Source organism: Littorina saxatilis, linkage group LG1 (assembly GCF_037325665.1).
Source record: "Littorina saxatilis isolate snail1 linkage group LG1, US_GU_Lsax_2.0, whole genome shotgun sequence".
In the NCBI taxonomy this organism is placed as follows: domain Eukaryota; kingdom Metazoa; phylum Mollusca; class Gastropoda; order Littorinimorpha; family Littorinidae; genus Littorina; species Littorina saxatilis.
In genome coordinates, this window is record NC_090245.1 from 47,508,298 (window position 1) to 47,524,003 (window position 15,706).

The 15,706-nt window shown below is 44.2% G+C and overlaps 1 protein-coding gene across 7 annotated transcripts in view; it reads left to right on the plus strand.

The window, feature by feature from the left end:
- The window catches only part of LOC138971708 (uncharacterized), a 75,108-nt gene that overhangs the window by 41,449 nt on the left and 17,953 nt on the right, over positions 1–15,706 (plus strand). For all 7 annotated transcript variants that reach the window (XM_070344520.1, XM_070344505.1, XM_070344490.1 and 4 more), the window contains 3 exons: positions 9,843–10,430; positions 11,666–11,944; positions 13,156–13,362. In XM_070344520.1, coding sequence (XP_070200621.1) covers positions 9,976–10,430; positions 11,666–11,944; positions 13,156–13,362 — 941 coding nt within the window. In that variant the 5' untranslated portion in view covers positions 9,843–9,975. The remainder of the gene's footprint in view (positions 1–9,842; positions 10,431–11,665; positions 11,945–13,155; positions 13,363–15,706) is intronic.

A 15,706-nucleotide genomic window follows, 5' to 3' on the forward strand; every position in this document is an offset into this window, starting at 1 on the left:
ATAAGTCAATATAACTAACAACAGAGAAAAACAACTGATAAAAGGATGTAAACTGAGATTATGCCGTTGTCAGAGCGAAGTATTAACTTGTGAAAGTGCGAGTGATTCATTTAATGAAATAGGTGATGACTATTCCTTTTTAAAAAGATATAGGTCAAAGGATTAAGCGAAGAAAGTGTTAGCAAAAATGTAATACAAGCTAGAAATCAGTAAGAGACTAACTGGAGTGAACTACCAGGGCTCCCCAAAGTGCGCGTCCCTGCGTCCTACCCTACGCACTAGAAGCCGAAAACACGTACTGGAAATGTCAACTTTAAAAGAGCGGGTCCTGAGACGCTCTAAATTTCCTTTATCGTGCGAACTGTATATACTTTTTCAGACTGCAATCGTCAGTGCGTGACCACAATGTTTTATAAGTACACCTGGACTTCTCGACTTTTGGAGCCTTGGAACCCTCTAAACATTGTGCAGTGGGGGTTCGTGGAATCTCCAAAATGTGAAAGTGGGGGTCCCGGGACCCTCTAGGAGTGGCGTCCGTGGGGAGTCCTGACTACAGCGGAGATGTGAGAGTAGTGATGTGGCGTTACCCACTAAGCTATCTTGGATACCCACTTAATTGAATATTTGTCACAGTCAATTAACAAAACTGGTAAATTCACAAATGTTCTGAACATTTCAATTAATGTGTATACCTGCAACTCTACTATTTCACTCGGAGAGTTCACAAATGTCCTAAATAATGTAGGAAATTTGTAAATTTTCTGGTTTGGAGGACAAGGCCATTACATAATTTGTAAATTGACCGAACATTTTGCGTGCGTAGTAAAATCAACAAAATCAGCATTCAAAAAGCAACATGTCCTGACAAAATGACTGACATTATCAATCTAAGTGGAGCATGTAGTATTCTCTATGTAAAATATAAAACTTGGCACCCCAACAGCTGTGACGCAACGCGGGACGTCAAGTTGGAGCGTTATTTGCAGTCAAACAGTCAGGGTGTAACAAGCACACATACCCTTTTGAGTAGCATTAGGGGGTATTTCCCCGGGGAGCTGTGTCTACCTTGTAATGCAATCGTTAGCTCACTCCTCCCGAAGTTTGTTAACGTTGAGGGATTACCAGACGGACACACTCAGATAAAGGACTCCGTCCACTATTCGCTAAATAGCTGTACATATTATAATTGTCGCTGTGTAATAATAAAAAGGCGATAATCTTCGTCGAATTCATTTTTTTTTTAAAGTGACGCGCTACGCGTCCAAGCACATTAAAAGGGATAAGCAACGGTTCTATTTTTTCTGTAATGCAAAAATCGACCAATCGCAGTGCTACCCTCCCGCGTCGGGAAATGCCGTATACCGCAGAGCACGAACGAATCGATGAAACGGCTGTGTGAGTTTGCTGCATGTATGAACACAAGCAACAGGCGATTGTTGATGTAATCTGCTTTCGACTTACGTGGACAGGCGGCTTAACGATGTGGGAGTGCTGGACGAACATGTTCAGGTTTACTTCGCGAAACTTTACTTTTCACTGATCTGTCTGTGTGTTTAGGTTTCCATTTGTGTGTGTATGAGGTGGAGGTGCGTGCGTACATGTGTGTGTGTGTGTGTGTGTGTGTGTGTGTGTGTGTGTGTGTGTGTGTGTGTGTGTGTGTGTGTGTGTGTGTGTGTACGCACATGCGTGCCAGTGTGCGTGCGTGCGTGCGTCCCCAGACTGAGAGATCCCCCCGGAGACAAGAATTTTAACTTTTTCAAAGAGAATAAGATTTTTGACAAGATTTTTTCTTTAAACATTACCTTGGGTTCTCGAAACCAGAAACAACAAGAAACTTTTGTTTTTAATGTGACAGGGGAGGCTACCGTTCCTTTCACAGCAGACTCTGCACCCGCATTGTTGGCCTTTAAGTCAACACCGGTGGATTGTGGAATTCTGTTTGTGATGGGGTCTGGTGGTTTCCGATTGTCTGTATGTTCATGGAAACCTTCGGGTTTGCATAACAGTTTTGTAGGGCTAAGAAATTAGCCCTAACATTTTCAATCCTGTTTGATTGCACTTCGCCTCCCGAGGTGATCGTAGTGTTTCGTCACTCGGTTACATTAAACTGTCACGCGTGTGCGTGCAAAGATCGATATAGGAGCTGGTCGTAAAAAGTTGTTATTTACGTGTCAATCTTTGCATGACATGCGCATCCCAGCGCATCCTCAGGCCCTACGGTCTGGATTCCTGCATCTTCTCACTTCACACATACAGGCTGTTTTAAAGGACGTGACATAGAAATGACGTCTGGCTGGTTTTCGTGGCCCGGAAGGGAAAATAACACAAGCCTGCGCAGCCAATCTCGTAAAGTGATCATTAGAACCCTGCTTCCCCCCCCCCCCCCCCCCCTCTCTCCCCCCGCCGCCACCGCCATTCCCTACTTCCCAGTGCAAATAGACAGTCCGCGCTGCGTGTTCCATCGCAAGATAGTATCTCGAGCAAGGGTAAGAAAAACAATTGTTGTTTAGTCTTGTTTTCGAAAAATAAATGCGTAAATTAATTTTACATAAACACCTTGCTTTTACTGGGCAATTCCTTCAGCCCCCACCCCATTCCCCATTTCGTTCACCAATTTAAAACGGCTTATTCTACTGACTTGGCTGACAACACGATGGAGACGATCAGTAACTGCAATTTATACACCCCCCCCCCCCCCCTCCCCGCAACCCTTTGCACGCCACCTCCCAATAAAGTAGAACGATTATTGTTCACAAAAGAAGTGTATTGCATATACCTCTACGTCATTAATTCTTATTCATGTCATTGCTGTTGTTGCTTTTGCGGGTTTGTTGTTGTTGCTGTTGTTGTTGTCGTCGCTGTCGTCGTTTTCTTCTATTTCTGCTACCATCGCTACTACTACGACGACTTATACTGCTGCTGTTGCCTACTACCGCTCCTGCTGTTGTGACCATTTCTGTGACAGTGACCCCCACCCCTCACACACACTCACACACACACACACACACACACACATACACAAACACACACACCTTTTTTTTTAGAACTGATTTTCTGATATTTTTGAAGGTCTTAAAAGCGGGGGGGGGGGGGGGTGGGTCCACTCTAGCAGTAGCAGTAACAGCTGGTACATCTGATTAAAATCAGATCTTAAAAGGGAGGTACATTTACAGAGGTTATGAAAAAAAGATTTGAGAAAGTAGGCTCTTAAAAAGGGGGAAGGCAAATTGGGGGGGGGGGGGGTTCCACTACTGTACTTCTATTACTACTTCTACCAAAGAGTGTATCCCTACGGAAAGAGGGAGCACTTCGGCCTGAAAGTGATGCCAGATCTTCCCGCATTCCAGCTAGCCGTCCCTCCACTGACCGAGTAAAACTTTCTCACTGGCACCTCGGAAGCATTGGCAAGCAAGGCAAAAGCTAACTAATGTGCAGCTTCTAATGGTTATCATTCTTGTAAAAAAAAAAAAGATACACTCTTTGCTTCTACTACCACTGCTGCGTTTGATTATATTGCGCGTCATGTCGTTTTTGTTGTGCAATAAAACTTACCTGTGATGCTCTCAATATGACCCAAGGCCACGACCTTAAATACCCCCCCCCCCCCACCCTAATTTTAAAGCCACCAACCCGGCCCGCCCCCCCTCCATCATCTTCGAGCCAACACAGTTTTGACAGCCATAGTAACTGTTGGTAAAGTAGCAGCATCCCCCTCACCCCACCCCACCCCCGCTTGTGTCGCATCCTTGATCGTTCTTTCTTTCTTTCTTTGGTTTAAACAAGTTTATTCAATAAATTCCATTGGTACTATTTCTTTCTTTATTTGGTGTTTAACGTCGTTTTCAACCATGAAGGTTATATCGCGACGGGGAAAGGGGGGAGATGGGATAGAGCCACTTGTCAGTTGTTTCTTGTTCACAAAAGCACTAATCAAAAATTTGCTCCAGGGGCTTGCAACGTAGTACAATATATGACCTTACTGGGAGAATGCAAGTTTCCAGTACAAAGGACTTAACATTTCTTACATACTGCTTGACGAAAATCTTTACAAACATTGACTATATTCTATACAAGAAACACTTAACAAGGGTAAAAGGAGAAACAGAATCCGTTAGTCGCCTCTTACGACATGCTGGGGAGCATCGGGTAAATTCTTCCCCCTAACCCGCGGGGGGTCTTGCTCGTTCTGTGCTTTGTTGTTCGCTTTCCCCTGGGAGATAGAATTTGTAACAGTTTTTCATAATTTTTTATTTATTTTTTATTTTTTATTTATTTATTATATTAGCATATATCATGATTGTATTGATTGTATTTATTGTTCAAAATGCCCCCATGGGTTATGGACTAATAAAACTTGAACTTGAACTTGCTAAAACCACTGACGTCATTAGCGCGATCAAAAAGATACAGCCTTACACTGATTTCTCATAAATATTCATGAGTAGGCTGGTAAGTGAAAAGAATGTGTGCGACAAGGACTATGTTGTTTACTGCACACGGAAAACTCGTGTTTTTATGCTTCTGAGGTATTCGTTGTTATTGCTTTCGAGATTTTGGTTGGAAAACATGGCCGAATGGACGTCATAACAAAAATGAATGTTTGCACGAAGAACGAGCTAACACGAAGAACATGCATCATTCAAGTCTTCGATCGTTACACGTAACGACGCACTTACCAGTCACGCTTCGTTTCATATAACATTATCACCATATCCGGACTTGCCAATTTAACCGTAGCAGTCATAAATCAAATAGGCTTCAAAAACGGCTTCCCTGCCTTGCTTTAAATTATTAAATCCAAAAACAAATAGACTGCCAACGTTCCATAATTATTCAGAATCAAAAAACCAAGAAAGGTATGTTGTTGGAACGTTACATTATGACAATTAGGTGGGGTTTTTGTAAGTTCAAACTTTTTGTTTAAAGTGTTGTATATTCAGCATTAATTTTTATTGTTGCTGGGACGAAGATCAATGACCTTAACGGGCGGGGATGTAGCTCAGTCGGTAGCGCGCTGGATTTGTATCCAGTTGGCCGCTGTCAGCGTGAGTTCGTCCCCACGTTCGGCGAGAGATTTATTTCTCAGAGTCAATTTTGTGTGCAGACTCTCCTCGGTGTCCGAACACCCCCCGTGTGTACACGCAAGCACAAGACCAAGTGCGCACGAAAAAGATCCTGTAATCCATGTCAGAGTTCGGTGGGTTATAGAAACACGAAAATACCCAGCATGCTTCCTCCGAAAACGGCGTATGGCTGCCTAAATGGCGGGGTAAAAAACGGTCATACACGTAAAATTCCACTCGTGCAAAAAACACGAGTGTACGTGGGAGTTTCAGCCCACGAACGCAGAAGAAGAAGAAGAAGAATGACCTCAAAGGCATATGTACGCGCTCCCGTGTTTACAAAGTGTAGTTTGCCCACAATCGATGTCAAATGCATCATAAGGCCATATAATGACGATATGTCGCAATGCGCGGACCATATACATGCATTACAGCTTGTTCTAGTCTCTGAAAAAGTGAGGATGTCAACAAAGACGCGGAGTTATTTCCCTTGCGTCAACGTTCCCTCTGTTGGCAAATCTATAAATAGGACGATCTAGATCAAAATAAAAATTCAAATATCTCAACATTTAAGGGGTCCTAGACCACAATATTTTGCAGGGAACTTAATTTAGCATGTCTCCAGCTGTTGGTAAAGCAATTAGCGTGTATATTCATCGAGTTAATATGCCTTTAACGTTTTATTTTGTTAAACGTTCCAATAACATTCCTTTGTCTTTTTTAATTTTAAATCATTAGTTAATTCCGTATTTTGATCTAATATTTTCTGAAAGGATCATTATTAGTATTATTTAATCTTGACAGCACCTGAATAAAGCGATTGCTTTTGGGATGTAAATACATGATCACAATATAAACTTAGCTTGTTGTGTGGTCCCTAGTGTTTTTGTTGTACTACAAGTGTCACCCCATGTTTCCGGAATAAAAAAACGCTGGCGCTGGACCCGAGTACGCTCCCCCAGTATGAACGTTTTTGTCTTGTGCACGTGGATTAAAAAAAAAATTATTTATTTATTTTACACAATTAAAAAAATTATTAGAGTAAAACAAGAATTAAAAAAATAAAAAAAAAATAGACCGCCCATGCCGGGAATCGAACCCGGATCACTTGGATTAAAAAAAAAAAAATTATTTATTTATTTTACACAATTAAAAAAAACTATTACAGTAAAATAAAACATTAAAACGTTCATAATAAACAATAGTAAACAAGAATTAAAAAAAAATAGACCGCTCATGCCGGGAATCGAACCCCGATCACTTTGGTCACTGTGTGTCCCTGTCGCTCTCTCTCGTGCTCTCTTACAGTCTCTCTTTCAGTCTCACCGAGACAAACACTGCATTGTTGTTTCTTTGCCGAGACCAAATCCCCGCACCCGCTGGCTGGCTTGTAAATCACGCTTTTCTCGTCACTCCGTGACGTGTTCGGCTGAGGCTGTTCGCAAAGCGACCAGCCTCCCACCGCAAAAACTCCCACCGTTAAGAGTGGCTTTTGTGTTTTTTGGGGCATTTAGGTCCCAGGTAACATTATGAAGTTTTAATACGATCAATCGGACCTATTATCAAGTTAGTGTATCAACTTTTGAAAGAACTGCGCCCAGTAGTTTCCCAGCAATAAGCTGTTAAGTCGAGACAGACAGACAGACAGACAGATACACACACACACACACACACAGACACACAATTAAAGTCTGCTGGACCCTCCTACTGCGTACTCGGGGATAAAATATGTTTTAACCAAAGGCCTCGCGGCTTAACTGATTGTAAACTATGATCTGTCGTAGTAAGGGTTTGATCTTCCATAAAACGTAACTTCCCCGTTTGGATTTAAAAGCATAACTATGTAGTGTACACTAAGTGTAAGCTTGGTGCGTGGTACCAAATGTTTGTGTTGTATACTCAACGTCAAACGCATAGCATATTAACTCTACCTGTCCCAATGTCACGTTTTATAGGTCAAATGAATGACCTAAAACGGTCAATTACTGCTAACTGATTAACCACACCACGATCCACTCTCGCAGTCACACACAAAAGTTAGAATCAACAAAAGTATAAGTTCTAGACGTCTGTTTGTATACACTAACTCTCCACCTCCCTCTTCTCGACCAAGTCGTAAAACAAAAATAACTGACAAAAGCCAGTTAAAGTTTATAAAATAATAAGAACACGCTGAACCGTGTAAAGTTAGAAAACACTTAGCTGCTCTGTAAAAAGTCTTAGCCTGTACAGCTAGGCGTTAACACTCCACGTTGTCACAACTCAAAGTTCTTCATAAAGGGTTAGAAAGATGACAAGGTGGGGGGGGGGGGGGGGGCGTTTACGCATAGGTGCACTCAACTCTCGGTGTAGCCAGGGTCCATTCGATGAAACGCAGTGGCGCAGTGGTGCATACAGGTGAAAGTCGCAGCAACACCAGCAACAGCCGTAGAACAGCAACCGTACAGCAAAGGAACAGCAAGAGTGTAGCCCGTCTCCAGCAAACGTGTAGCCAAAGTGTAGCACGTCTCCAGCAAGTCTCCGGCAACCAGATAGCAACTGGGTAGCAACCGGGTAGCAAACCTCCAGCAAGCTGAAACAGAGTAGTTGGTGCAGTGACCACATTTAAACATATCTAACTTTCCCCTTCAGCGAGCACGTGGTACCTGCAAGAATAGACTTTTAATAACAACTCAAGACATTTTTCCTCCTCTCCGTATCTGCAAAAACCATATACAGATTACAATTTAGCGTTATAATGAGCAAGCTATACGCTATCATGGAGAAACAAAACAGAGTTTACATTTCACAGACATTGACCGGTCACCAGCGTAAAGTAACGGCTAATTACCTCAACAGCTCGTAAAACGTAGCTCTCCCAAGCAAACCTCCCCCCCCGTCCCGTCGTAAAAGACCTCCTCATTCAGCCATAAGTGAAGATGGCTGATACCACCTAAACACGCATTTACTTGTGTATCTCGTCTAAAGTCGGGGTAAAACCAATCAATCAATCAATATGAGGCTTATATCGCGCGTATTCCGTGGGTACAGTTCTAAGCGCAGGGATTTATTTATAATAATAATAATAATAACTGGCATTTATAAAGCGCCTTATCAGAAGTTCAAAGCGCGTGACAACAATACATGTATACAAAATTCATACAATCACTGTCAGATTCAAACAACACATCATGCACATCTCACATCCCCAGACTCTATACTAAGGAACTATCCGTAATGTTGTTGGAACAAGTGAGTTTTCAAATTGGACTTAAAAGATGAAATGGATGGAGAGTGACGTAATTGAAAGGGGAGTGAATTCCATAACTGAGGTCCATAATACGAAAACGTGCGGAAGCCATGAGCCTTGCGTTTAAAGCGACCTTGACGGAGAAGTCGAGCATCATCAGAAGAACGAAGGGTGCGAGAGGGAGTGTAGAGGGAGACCAGTTCAGAAAGATAGGCAGGTGCCGATTCAGAGATGATATTGTAGCAGAAGCAGGCAGCTTTATACCTAATACGTTCAGATACAGGAAGCCAGTGAAGTTCTTTCATGAGAGGAGTGCAGGGTTGTCGATGCTGTGCTCTGAAAATGAGACGTGCAGCAGAGTGTTGTACTTTTTGCAAGGTTTTTTTTATTTATTACAATATTTTTATTTTTTTTTTTTTTATGCAATTTATATCGCGCACATATTCAAGGCGCAGGTGTTTATCAAGTTATGCCGTGTGAGATGGAATTTTTTTTACACAATACATCACGCATTCACATCGGCCAGCAGATCGCAGCCATTTCGGCGCATATCCTACTTTTCACGGCCTATTATTCCAAGTCACACGGGTATTTTGGTGGACATTTTTATCTATGCCTATACAATTTTGCCAGGAAAGACCCTTTTGTCAATCGTGGGATCTTTAACGTGCACACCCCAATGTAGTGTACACGAAGGGACCTCGGTTTTTCGTCTCATCCGAAAAACCCGGGAACATGTCCCTTATGGCTTTGCCGTGAGGGCGTAAAACTTAAATTTCTCTCTAAGAGTCGATGTGTAATATTCCACTGAGACTCCATTCTATACATTGTTCATTGCGTTTTTGCAAATAAACACGCGGACCACTTGGTTTAAACGAAATGTTATTCAAAATACGTGACATGAAAAAATTGACAGTACGCAAGGAGGACCACTTTGCTTCCGGGTTGCTAGCGGAATGGTAGGCCTACTTTGTCCGTGTACGGTCGGGGCGAGTTGCCATGGTGACTGGACCGTGTCCGCGCTTTTAACTAAAAGTGTCCCCGTGTCATCGTCTGCTTGATTTGCTCCCAAGACTCTGGTCAGTGAGTGACACAAGCCATCTGACTTGGCTGCCGTTTGTCGGGTGTCACCTCCAGTCACCCCGCCACGCACCCCTCTATAGCTTTCACATTGATCACCTTTCACTGTCGACACATTGACATGACCTTTCGAGGCAAACCATTCACGTGACCTTTCAAAGTTAAACTATTCATACGATCTTTATAATTTAGAAAATCCACTTTTGGCTTGAAGGTGTTGGTTTTGTATTGTATTTGTGTTGTTGTTGTTGTTGTTGTTGTTGTTGTTGTTGTTGTTGTTGTTGTTGTTGTTGTTGTTGTTGTTGTTGTTGTTTTGGGGGGTCTTCTACAAAATAATAATCTTGCAACAGTTCGGAATATTTTGAATATTTTGTTTATTTTCGCCTTGTACGTGTCTGACTTTGCCACGTTAGCTACAATGAACCAATCAATTGGTCAGGGAGTCAATGGGTGTTTGTTTGTCTCTGCAGATGATCGTCAGCTGTAGGGAAACGTGTTTCAAGAAACCACAACGCTACGTCAATGAACGCTTGAAGACGAGCGCTTCCTAAGTCACCTGCACTCTATCCATCACCCCCTCCCTCCCCTCTCCCCCCAAGCACGATGCGGTATGTAGGCGTGCTGATGGGTGTGGGCATCCTGGCGTGCTGGCTGGGCGTGCTGGAAGGCCAGGGAAAGTTCTCATGGATGTGGTACGACCACTTCGACGAGATCGACGACCACATGCGCACCGTCAACGCCGACAACTGCCAGTCCAAGTCGCGCGAGGAGCTGGTGCTGCGCGCCGACACGGTGTCGCAACTTCCGGTGTACAACCAGCTGTTGAACCGGATCTGGTACCCCAATCGCACCGCGCTCATCCACCTACACAACATGGCGCTCAACCGGGCCTTCTTCTATTCCTACATCCTGCAGAAGATGAACGACTCGCAGTCCTTCTACATCCAGCCCAACTGGCTCTACATGTACATGTCGGCCGCTGCTGATGTCAACGCCAACCCTTACGGCATCAACGGCAGCGCCTTCTACTTCGACAAGGACTGCCACTACCCAAACTGGTTCGTAGCACTTTTTGAATGTATCCTTTGCCTTGCCTTGCCTTGCCTTGCCTTGCCTTGCCTTGCCTATCACCATTCAAGGCTCCCCACAGACGCTCCCCCTAGAGGGTCCCAGGACCGCTGACCTTAACTCATTGTCTTCCAGGTACGGATATATCCGTACCCACTCATATGGCTCTATCTGACCTGGTACGGATATATCCAGCAGACTGTTAGCTTCAGTCGCTTACTGTAACGTCGATCTAACGCATGCATTCCAGCGTGTTGATACACAGTTACTACACAGTTACTACAATTCTGAGTGACCTGCTGCAGCACAGTTGTTCTCGGGAAAAAAACCCTTGGTCATTGTAGGTGGGATAGAAAGTGTTTTAATGCATTGGGGTTCCTCGGTACATTTTTAGATGACAACTTTTGTCGGAAGACATGGAGGTTCATATTCTTGCTTTTAGAACAACATTCCTCGTCAACACAGGATCTTTAGAGCACTCATTTTAACGCAATGTCGACTGTTGGAAGATCATTAATTTCTAGTACGTTATTTCGGCTTCTAGTGCGCAAAAGGACTCAGGGACGCACAATTTGGAGACCCCTGCCATTTTAGTGCATCGTGTGACTAATCTGACCAGTGTCTTACGAACAGTACCACTGTCCCTCTAACAGTCTCACTAACGGTATAAATGTCTCACTTACAATACCCATGTCTCACTAATAGTACATTGGAACCGCCCTTGAATGCGTCCAATGTAAGACTTCCCCCTTTTTAAGACCAAACATTTTAGGGTTTTCTGTTCCTAACCTCTGTAAATTTACCTCCCTTACTGTCCTACTCTAGAAGCTTTAATAATACGAGACTTTTTAACGCGCACATATCTCAACACAAGGCTACTCAAGGCGCACTCATACACATTCTTTCGCATAAACAACTGAATCACACTCATATACACTTACGCATAAATTACATGAAGATGACAAGGCAACAACACAAACAGAGACACGGAGAAGAAAAGAAGGTTTCCACTGTATCGCAAAATAATGCACATGTCTGCCCAACAGGTACGAGACTGTCCCGTTCAACAACACCATCCCGCTGTTCGGGCCCAAGGCTTGGCGTCACGACGACTACCAGGACCAGTGTCTCACGAACCGGACCACTGTCCAAAGATATAAAAGACATAGATCTAAGCACTGTCCCTCTAACAGTCTCACTAACAGCATCAATGTCTGCCCAACAGGTACGAGACTGTCCCGTTCAACAACACACTCCCGCTGTTCGGGCCCAAGGCGTGGCGTCACGACGACTACCAGGACCAGGACAACTACCTGAGGGAACCCACGCGCCAGGCGGTGATGGTAGCGGACCTGGGGGCCGGTCGAGGCATGAACTACACGCACTCGCAGTTCAAGATGAACCCCTGGTACACCAAGTGGCTCCCAGACCTCCGCGGAGACCTCGACTCGCTCATGAAGTTCACCTACAACATCGGCATCAAGTACAGCAACGTGACGGGAAAGTGAGTATTATATAATATCCGGGTGTTTTTTTCTCAGTCTCACAATTTTTTTGTAGACACCTCGGAGTCTGTTCGTATCAGGTACAGCAACAAGACTGGGAAGTAAGCATTATCCGGGTTTTCTCTCAGTCTCAGCGCAACTTATTTTTCTTTGACACCTCAGAGTCTGTTTGTATCAATAATAGCAAAGAGACGGGGAAGTAAGCATATATTATCCGGGTTTTCTCTCAGTCTAAAAACAAATGTGTAGGCACCTCAGAGTCTGTTCGTATCAAGTACAGCAACGCGACGGGGAAGTGAGTAGTATCCAGGTTTGTTCACAGTATCGGCACAACTTTTTCTTTTAACACCACCGAGTCTGTTTCTATCAAGTACAGACATCGAGACTGAAAAGTAAGTATTATCCAGGTTTTCTCTCAGTCTCGGCGCAATTTGTTTTGACACCCAAAAGTCTGTTCGTATATCAAGTACAGCAACGCGATGAGTTTTCTCTCAGTCTCGGAGCAACTTTTCTTTTAGACGCCTCAGAGTCTGTTAGTTTTACGATGTCAATACTCAAAGAGCCTTGGGATTAGGTGCACGAAGCAAAAGTGGCTGCCACCTAACTGGGTGAGAGCAATTAAACCGCTGGGTCTGGTCGTTGAAATCACAACAAATCTCAATTTAAACCAATCCAACACCGCGGCTGCCTCCCACCCGGTTGGTAACTTTCTCGTGCCCCTCGGCTCAGGGGTGCTGTTCGCTAGAATAGCGCCATTTTGCCATTCCCATTCATTGCACAGCATTAAGGTAAAAGATGGCCAACACAGGAAACCCGTGTAACTTGCAGCTCGGGGCTTGGGGATCAGTCGGAATCAATCCGGCTGGACTGCTTCCTTTAAAACGGAAGTGTTTTGAAATGTTAAAAAAAATTTTTTTTTATTAGGTTCACGGAAAAAATACTTGTCATGAGTAAGTGATTGGCACAACATTGTGCGGTTCATATCCGCGCGCGTGTGTGTGTGTGTGTGTGTGTGTGTGTGTGTGTGTGTGTGTGTGTGTGTGTGTGTGTGTGTGTGCGTGTGTGTGTGTGTATGCATGTGTGTGTGTTATTTTTTGTTCGTGCGTGCGTGCGTGCGTGCGTGCGTGCGTGTGTGTGTGTGTGTGTTGGCAGGTTTATAAACGTCGATATGTGTGATGTGTATTGATGAAGTATCCGCGTCGTTTGCCAGGTTCATTAACGACGATTTTGTGGCCTCCCCGTTCTTCGGGCCATCGTCGCCGTCAGCCCAGGAAAAGGACGAGCGGATGCTGCCCGTGATGTTTACACAGCCGTACTTCGACTGCGGGAGGTCCAACAAGTGGATCGTGTCAGCCGTGTCCCCCGTGGTAGACTACATGCCGCGTTACTCCAACTGGACTCATCTCAGGAGACAGAGGTAGGTAGTCATGTAGCCCAGTAGTACTATCAGGTGGTCTTGTGGTCCTGTAGTAATGCAGTCCTGTAGCCCTCTGTCCTGTAGTCCTGCCGTGCTGTACACTACCTGCCGCTGTAGTACTCTAACCAGACTCATCTCAGGAGACAGAGGTAGCTAGGTAGTCTTGTATTACTGTTGGTAGTCTTGTAGCACAGTGAGTCCACCCCCACCACACCCCACCCCTACCCGGTTTTAAGACTTCCAACAATCTGACAAAATGAGGTTTTAAAATGGAGGGAGTCTTAAATGGGGTAACGTTACAGAGGTCATCAATAGCAATTCTGAGAAAACGTGGTCTTAAAGCGGGAGAGAGTCTTAAATAAGGGGGGCGGGGTGATCTTAAAAAGGGGGACCCACTGTACTGTTGATAGCTCTGGAGTACTGGACTGATCAGTTTCTCAAATCTCTCATGTACATGTACACCCCGCTTTGCATAACAAAAGCTATGTCACAAGGTATATATGGGGGGGGGGGGGGGGGGCGAGAGAAAGAAAGTGGATCCAGTAGTGTCAATGGCCGGGTAATATACCCTGTCACACCGATATCCATCACCCCCACTTGATACCCGCCACCCGCTTCTCGGTACAATGTCAGGTAGACCCCGTGTTGCGTAGTTCACCTCTGGTTTCACGTCCGGGGTTAAAGGTCAGCCACCGGAAACTTTGTTTGTTGTTCGTTCATGGGCTGAAACTCCCACGGCTTTTACGTGTATGATCGTTTTTACCCCGCCATTTAGGCAGCCATACGCCGCTTTCGGAGGAGAAAACTTTGTGAAAAACGGGGTTGTGCTTTGAGGTGCATGTGCATGTCGACGTATGTAATGTACTGCCTGACAACACCGTACAGTCAAATCAAACAAACAAAAAACACAACTAAAAAGAACAAACCAAAACAAACAAAATATAAGGAGCGCCTGATACAACGAATAATGTAACAAAAACGAATAATGTAAGTTACAGAATTCGTGGGCTGCCCCCGAATAATGCAACAATTGTAACATTATTCGGGGGCCGCCCCCGAATAATGTAACAATTGTTACATTGTTCGTGGCGGATGTAGCTTTTCCTTGAAATGGGACCAGAAACTGATGGTTTACGTGAAGCTGAGTGTGCCTTTAAGTGCTTCTGTAAAAATCTTTACCATTGCAGAAAACACTCATCGACAGATAGCGTCACACACATCCTGCCGGTTTTGATGGCAGTCATAAAGATGGGAAATGTTCGCCAACACTCTCTGATGCTACACACAGTCATTGTTGCGCTTCGCGTGTCGTGCATATTATGCATACATTGACTGAAAGACATAAAACAAGGCACAAGAGAATATGAAAATAACACCGGCAATTAAACAGCGGGGTATTTGAGTACAATCTGGCTCTGCATAACTGTGCATGCAAGTTACATATCGTTTGATGTATTACTTTTTCTATGCATATTATTTGATTATGCAAAAAAACCAAAAAAAGTCTGTTTACGGTAACATAGCAAAAGAAATAGGGTCGGTAGGTCGGGATTTTTTTAAAATTTTTTTTACATATTTTTTAATTATTTTGCCAAAAAACAAAGACTTTTTTTTTTTTCTCAAATGCCAAAAAAAAAAAGTCTAGGGTCGCGCAAAAAAATAGGGTCGGTCGGGATACCGTAAACAGTATCGGCCCGGATCTGGTCGAGTTGCGCTGGCAATGCTACATTCTCCATGGGGAGATTTTGGATGAGAAGAATAAGTACTGGTAGCTAGGAATTTGGGGTTGGTTGGTTTTTGGGTTTTAATGTCCCTCCAGCAGATGCTAGCTGCTATTCGAACGAGACCGATGCAGTTATTTTCTTTTTCACTTCACATGGCAAGTTCTACGTTTCAGACTATTTACATTCAGATCTATCACTGTAAAAGAAGGTTCTAAAAATGTATCACTATCACTTCTGGCAGGGCCGGACTACCGGGGGGGGGGGGGGGGGGGTTATGGGGGTTGCGCAACCTCCCCCCCTAGCCTAAACATGTACCTTACTTATTTAATTTTTTTTTATTATTGCTTATTTTATGCCGTTTCATGCAAGGAGCGACCATTTTCCTATCTCAGAATATGACCTACCCATCAGCTTCAGGGGGCTTCGCCCCCTGACCCCCACAAGGGGCTCTGCCCCTTGACCCCGCCCAGGGGCGGACGACGGGGGGGGGAGTGTTTCTAGGGTTTCCGGACCCCCCCCCCAGCCAAAAATAAAAATATTGAATGAGGTATGCATTTCTTTATTTTACATTGAGTTTCAATTTTTGGGGTATTATTCAGTGACAAAATCTGCTGCCTGAA